This window comes from Punica granatum, chromosome 8, assembly GCF_007655135.1.
Source record: "Punica granatum isolate Tunisia-2019 chromosome 8, ASM765513v2, whole genome shotgun sequence".
Classification (NCBI taxonomy): domain Eukaryota; kingdom Viridiplantae; phylum Streptophyta; class Magnoliopsida; order Myrtales; family Lythraceae; genus Punica; species Punica granatum.
Genome location: NC_045134.1, coordinates 2485926 through 2493313, shown reverse-complemented (window position 1 = coordinate 2493313; position 7388 = coordinate 2485926). Strand labels below are relative to the sequence as shown.

Here is a 7388-nt window from a genome sequence, read left to right as displayed (position 1 = left end):
TTACCTCACGCTTCCTCGACTTATCTAATCGGCGGGCTATCGGACGGTGCAACTGGCAATTTTTTTATATGGCGACTTGATGATTCGTTCACGTAAGCAGTGGTATCACAACTCGAAAGAGTAATATTACTAGCTTCTAGACGCATCTGTCATGTATCATCATCGTCATCCTCCTCATTTATATATTCAAATTTAATTTATTAATGAACATATCTCTCTCTCAAAATAGAATAGCTAAAGCTGTCTGGATGAAGCGCCAGGGAGAAAAGAGTTAGTTAAGGAATCCAATTAATCAAGTAGCAAACAACAACCTTAGATTTCAAGTCATGCTTTTAAATTTATCAAATATAATGTATATGCTGAGGGTTCAAGCAAAACAACTACCGCCCTCCAAGGTCGAGCTATCCTCCCGAAATGAATTGAGATGGATTTCCTGCTCTGCGTTTGTATAGATTGTCGTAGGATGATACATATTTATAAGGGCATGTTTGGTTTTGGAGGTTTTTATTTTTGTAATTATACTACACTTATTTTCAATTCAATAACATAATTATTACATTTCATTTTTTTCTTTAATTTTTTAATCATTCAATTTAATTTTTAATATTAAATTTTCTTAACTATTCATTACATTTTTCACAATTCAATAACACAATCATTACTTTTTTCAATTATTCATTACTTTTTTTTCATAATTCAATAATACAATCATTACTATCCTAAATAAATATAATTATTTTATAGTTGGTGTAGAGTAGAGTTTAGCTCTACTTCATTAAAAAAAAAAAGAAGATCATCCAGCATTTTTAGAATGGGAAATTTGAAAAATAAGAAATGATTGTGGTGTCCAGGATAGGACACATTCGATGAATGCAACCGTTAAATTGTATCTGACACTACGTGGATGTATCCAAGATTTCTACCCCCGAAAGGACAAAAAAGTTTCAAAGTGGGGGGTAAAAGGTAAAAGGGCATGGATCATTTCATCAGATGGGTGTCAAAGTCATCATCGAGGGACACGTCACCGCAATTATTCACCTTATTTAATTAATAATATATACTATATAAATAATCACAAATATATATAAGAAAAACATAATTAATTATAAATCTCACTTTTAACAACCCAACTAGATATGCCCACTATGATTTTGTCGTTTTCCCCCTTTGTCTTTTCCCTTATTTGGCTCTCCCTTATTCCCTCATCTGTCCACACACCCGGCGCACGAAGCCCCGCAGGCACTGCACCACTCGGGTCTACCGGCGGGCCGTGCGGTCCTTCATGCACCGGGTCCACACAATGACCCGCCGTTCAGTCAGGTCGACTTCCCAGATTTGCTTTAATTTTTTATTTTTATTTCTTCGGTGTGAGGAGTCCAACTCGATGAGGCCGTCGATCGTTTATTCCGTTGATCTGGGCCGTCCGTTCCACGCAACCTCTATCTGCTTCGCTTTGTCTGAGCTTCTCTTTCTGCTCGAAGCTCCCATGTAACAAAATGTATCCCCCCTTCTTCTCCTCGTCGATTTCCGCCCCGTTTCTTCTCCTTGTCGGAAGAAACCTTCCAGTTCCGATGTCTCCGAGCTCTGCTCTCCGCCGCCCGCTGCTCGATCCTCGGAGATGAAGCAGAAGGCCGACCGACGCCGGCCGGGAAAAAAAAAAGTAGGATCCGGTTCTCTTCTGAAAGTTTGATTCCGAAGGCGTTTCATTTGGCCGCCGCAGCTTCTGCGAGTCCCGATGGAGGAGCGTAACGCGAGGAGGCGGACGCCGACTCCGGCGGCGATGCCGGACGAGGTGCTGAGCTGCGTCATGCCGTACATCGATGACCCCAGGGACCGGGCTGCCGCCTCCCTGGTGAGCCGCCGGTGGCACGACCTGGACGCCGCGACGCGTAAGCACCTGAAGGTCGCACTTTGCTATGCCGTGAGCCCCGATCGGCTGAGCAGGAGGTTCAGGCACCTCGAGTCCCTGAAGCTGAAGGGGAAGCCAAGGGCTGCGATGTTCAATCTGATACCGGAGGACTGGGGGGGCTTCGCGAGCCCGTGGATCAGGGAGATTGCCCGATCCTTCGATTGCTTGAAGAGCCTCCACTTCCGCCGGATGATCGTGAGCGACTCGGATCTGGAGCTCCTTGCGAGGTCCCGAGGCCGTGCTCTGCACTCTCTCAAGCTCGATAAATGCTCCGGGTTGTCTACCGATGGTCTTTTACACATCGCGAGCTCGTGCAGGTAATTGCCTATTCATTTAACTGATCCACGAGCAAGTTCCGATATTTGATGATTATCACTCATGTTTGAAGACGTTGAGGTTGTCATATCTATTGCTTAACGATGCGGTTGATTGTTGGTTGAAGATTTCAGGTAGGATTGATCATTCTGCAGGTGGGGCGATTGATTGTTTACGGAGATGTTTTAATTGATCAATCTCTTTTTAAACAAATAAATTAGCCAGTTTGATTAATTCTAAGGGTGTGGGAGGACTGATTGGGATCGAGAGTACAAAGGGGAATATGATTCGGAGAAGGTGTAGATTGAGGTTATTGATGAGGTCTGTTCACATATATTACTCTGGTGTTTTCAGGAACCTAAGAACATTGTTCTTGGAGGAGAGTTCGATAGTCGAGGAAGATGGTGAATGGCTCCACAGCCTTGCTCTGAATAACACAGTTCTCGAGACCCTCAACTTTTACGGGACCGATCTTGTGAAATTTATTGTTGAGGACCTCAAGGGCATCCTCACAAGATGTAAATCCTTGGTCTCACTTAAGATAAGTGATTGCGATGTCATAAACCTTGCTGGTTTCCTACAAGCTGCACCTGCCTTGGAAGAGTTTGCTGGTGGTTCTTTCGATGATGTTAGCGAGGATGTTCTTGGTGAGCAACGAGACAAGTATGCTGAAGTGTCGTTTCCCCCGAGATTATGCCGTCTGGGACTGACATTCTTGGGGAATAATCATCTTCATATGCTATTCCCTTATGCTGCGATGCTTAAAAAGTTGGATCTGCTCTATGCAATGCTCGATACAGAGGATCACTGCTTTTTGATACAGAAGTGTCCGAACTTGGAAGTTCTTGAGGTATAATTATAATTCTGTGATCTTTTTGTTTGTGCTTGTGATCACAATCAAGCAATTCACCTGCATCCAAAGTGTGATTCACTCGTTAAATCTTCCTATCATTTTTATGATCAGGCGAGGAATGTGATCGGGGACAAAGGGTTAGAGGTTCTTGCTCAAAGTTGTAAGAGACTAAAGAGATTGAGGATTGAAAGAGGGGCTGATGAAGGTTTGGAGTTCGAAGAAGGTGTAGTTTCGCAAACTGGGCTGATGGCTTTAGCTCAGGGCTGCCAAGAACTGGAATACCTCGCAGTCTATGTCTGCGACATCACGAACCAGGCTCTTGAGTACATCGGTACTTACTCGAAGAACCTCTGTGACTTTCGCCTAGTTTTGCTCGACAGGGAGGCAAGAGTCACGGACATGCCACTTGATAATGGGGTTAAGGTCTTGCTAAGAGGCTGCGAGAAGCTCAGGAGGTTCGCGCTATACCTCCGACATGGGGGATTAACCGATTTGGGAATGAGCTACATTGGGCAGTACAGTCCAAGGATAAGATGGATGCTTCTGGGATGTGTAGGCGAGTCCGACTGGGGCTTGTTGGCGTTCGCCAAGGGCTGCCCAAGCTTGCAGAAGCTGGAGATGAGAGACTGTTGCTTCAGCGAGAAAGCACTCGCCCAAGCTGCAAAGCAGCTGACTTCTCTAAGGTACCTCTGGGTTCAGGGCTACAAAGCATCTAAGACCGGTCGGGATCTCCTGAGAATGGCACGACCTTATTGGAACATCGAGCTAATCCGTACTAGGAGGTTCAGGGCCGACAATTCTCCCAGGTTCCCTCGAGTTCACGAGGAGCCCTCCCATGTTCTCGCTTACTCTTCTCTTGAAGGACCAAGAACGGACTTTCCGGATTCTGTCGTTCCGGTGGACCTGAACATGTTACTTCCCTGTACATATCGTCTTCCAGTTCTGTAGATTCGTGTAGCTTACCGCTTGTAAGAAAATGGGGGTGTGCGTCGATGTTTGTACTGAACTCTTGTAACCTATTTCTACCACCACCGCTACTACTACTACCACTATTATCACTACAAGTACTTAGTATCGGCATAATGGAGATGGATTTTAAGTAAAAGGATTTTGAGTTTCTTTTGTATTTTTGTGAGTAATGACTTCAGAGTTCTGCTTGTGCTTGATTTGCCATTGTCTTTTTTTAACTATTAAGTATTTACCTTTGCTCCTACTTACCTTCTAATCGTGAATCGTCTAAACTTCCTGACCTAGTAATCGATAACTTCGAGCATAATTGTTTGGGAAGAATGATCGATTAGTGAGCCGTTTAGACTGATTAAACTAATTTGATTAATTTCATGGATTAGAGCATCAAGCGCCTGTAGCTCAGTGGATAGAGCGTCTGTTTCCTAAGCAGAAAGTCGTAGGTTCGACCCCTACCTGGCGCGTAATCTTTCAATTTTTTTTTCCATCAATTTTTTTTGTCCCTGTCTGTACAAATTTTTAACTAAATTATTAATTCTGGGAGACAAAGTAGTTCTTCCATTTACATTATGTTCCTAATCTCTTTTAACTTATATCCCGAAGTCGAGAATTGCAGGCTCAAACTAGAGAGAGTCGATAATTGTTCGTTCTATAATAAGGCAATCACTGGAGACTCCGAGAGTTGTCCTACAAGGATAATCAGTAAACTGTACCATGGCTGTTCGATTGCTAAGTCCGTCTCGTCATTGTATTTGAGCTGAAGAACGTTTTTCCCATCGAGGACTAGTAGACTAATGGTCCATAACTATATCGATCAAAGGATATTCTTTTGGTATTTCTACACCATAACTGATGGAATTATCCATCTTCCTCTTCTTCTGCAAATACACCGATACAGACTATTATGTGAATAGACCTGATGAGGAGATTGATCTTTTACACCATAACTGATGGAATGTCCATCTTTTCTGCAAATTCACCGGTACAGACTATTACACGAATAGACGTGATGAGGAGATTGATCTACATTTTGATTACTCAATATGATATTACAAGAACTGAGCCAATTGGTATTCTTGGTAATACAGCTTGCTTCCCATTACAACTCAAGTTTTGAGTTGATGGAGCAATCTGATCTTAATCAACGGAATCAGCCTATTACACCTAAACTTTTCGAATCAGCCAAGTTATTGGCTTATTATAGTGGACAGTAATCGGACGAGCTTTTCCAAGGCCCAATTGTATAATAAGCTCGGAAAGAAGTATCCGACTTTCGAAACAAATCGAACACAAGTCAGACTCGATTATGCAATTAACTCTATATCAATCGATCACAAGAAGCTAACCAAGAAAAACAGCTACGCTGGAGCTGATACAACTGATCGGAATCATCGACTGATCAGTCCAAGTTCAAGAAGCTCATCAGGAAAAACGGAAAGAAAGAAACTCCGAAAGCTCAAAAGAACAATTCTTTTACCAGAAACCGAATGTCATCTTTTACAAACAGAGATCAGGAAAGATCTCGGAGAGGGAACAAAACTTAACAGAGAAGACTGATCTGAACCGATCTAATCTAATATCGAGCCCCTACGAATAGCCACAAAACATCACAACAGAATTTCACCTCTACAACACCAATCAATCATCATCTGTCTCTAAGAAAAAGAATGTAACCGAATAGCTAGTGACAGCCCGAATTGTAACTTTAGCAGCAGAAAGTCGAAGCGATCAATCACGGTACGAAGGGATGTACCAGAGCACCCAAAACAGAATAGCAATCATCAGCAGTATGCCCACCAGCACGCTGTTGAATATGCCGAGCCTGTCCGCACACGAGAACTCGAACTTGTACTCGTACTTCCTTGTCAGGTTCGGGTAGAGGATCCCCCAGTTCCGTCCTGCGCCCTGACCTGCAGTTCCTGCGGGCTTCAGTTCCTTGTCCACCAGCTCGTAGACGTAGGCCTCGGCAACCCCTTCTCTCCTGAGCGGGGTCCCTATACCGGACCTCAGGTGCAAGATCAAGCCCCTGATGTACATCTGGGCATAGTCCTCATTGGCGTCGATCTCGGTCCTGTCGAGGCTGGAGCTGGGCCACCCGGTCTCAGTCACGATGATGGGCACATCCTCGTGGCCAGCTACAGCCATGGCCGCCACCAAAGAGTCCACCATCATATCAAATATGTTCCAGTATCGGGCCCCCGTGGTGAGGTCGTCCCTGTACATGAACGGCTCCTTCTGGAAGAGTGCGAACCCAAGCGGGGTTTCGCACCTGAGGCGGTAGAGGTTGTAGGGGTAGATGTTCACCATGAAAGATGAGTTGGTTTCCTTCAAGAAATCGAGCAGGGGGTGGATCAGGGCCTCTGCAACCGGCTCCTCGAAGGTCGCCGAGGACGGTGGGAATGCTCCAGTCATGATGCTGATGAAGGAGAACGTGGTAGAGACAGAGATGTGGTGGATACCGAGGTCCCGGAGGGCGGAGTTGATGTTCCGAACCGCGGGCAGGATGAAGTCGATCGCATCGGGCTGGGACTCAAGTACGTTATTGCCGACCGAGATGGCGAGAGATGGTCGTGTGGGTGGAGTGGATGACGAGCGGAAGAAGCCGGCGGTGGCGGCCGAGCGGTTAGCCGCGAGAGAGGGGACGAGCACGTTGGGGATGGAGAGGAGGAGGGAGGTGTTGGAGTAGAGGAAGGCTCGAACGGCCGGCGGGGTAGGGTCGGGGAGGCGGACGGCAGGGATCTTGAGGTCGCGTATCGTGGCCGCAATTCGGTCCGGGGGTGGGGGAGCGGTGGTGGCGGCGGCGTTGGCAGCGGCAGTGGGGGATGAGTAGGTGATGCCGATGGTGGTGGAGGTGGAGGGGCCCACATGGAGGAGGAAGAAGAGAGTGAAGGGGAGAATGGCTGAGAGATGCAACGCCGGTGGCATGGAGACTAAGAAGGGTAGAGAGAGAGAGAGAGAGAGAGAGAGAGAAGGTTGCAGGCAGAGAGGATTCTTGGCAATGGCGGTGTTGAGGGAGAAACGGAGGGGTGGAGAGTGTGAATCTGTTACGGTTGAATTTGGCGGGAAGTCGGCTCATCATCAACTGAATTTGGTTCTTGATCAGGGTCTCCCTCCCTGTGCTGTTAGCTTGAAGCTCTGGAATCTTGCAGGCCCAATCTGGCCCGTCCATTTAAATATCGGGGTATACTCGATCGAGTAATCCGCCTTAGGGTGAAATCTCGGTTGTTTGCTTATTTTCATCGGAAAACTTAGACAAGCGTACGGGCGAAATGAAAGCATAATAATGCCTGTGGGTAATAGTTTGGATCAAGCAAGACTCATAAAGACGAACAAGACTATGACCTC

The 7388-nt window shown here is 45.9% G+C and overlaps 2 protein-coding genes and 1 non-coding gene across 3 annotated transcripts; 2 read left to right on the top strand and 1 right to left on the bottom strand.

Annotated features, from left to right (window-relative positions):
* Window positions 1-1442: 1442 nt before the first annotated feature.
* Window positions 1443-4243, top strand: LOC116188033 (coronatine-insensitive protein 1-like). The gene is made up of 3 exons (XM_031517138.1): window positions 1443-2226; window positions 2579-3074; window positions 3189-4243. Exons 1-3 carry the CDS (start codon window positions 1736-1738, stop codon window positions 4023-4025), a joined length of 1824 nt encoding a protein of 607 aa, XP_031372998.1. The 5' UTR covers window positions 1443-1735; the 3' UTR covers window positions 4026-4243.
* Window positions 4244-4434: 191 nt separating this feature from the next.
* On the top strand, window positions 4435-4507 carry TRNAR-CCU. Its single transcript has one exon. It is a non-coding gene; the product is annotated as a tRNA-Arg (tRNA).
* A 988-nt stretch (window positions 4508-5495) lies between these two features.
* Window positions 5496-7287, bottom strand: LOC116188039 (glucan endo-1,3-beta-glucosidase). The gene has a single exon (XM_031517147.1). The coding sequence runs from the start codon at window positions 6966-6968 to the stop codon at window positions 5772-5774; it is 1197 nt and encodes a 398-aa protein (XP_031373007.1). The 5' UTR covers window positions 6969-7287; the 3' UTR covers window positions 5496-5771.
* Between the last annotated feature and the right edge of the window lie 101 nt (window positions 7288-7388).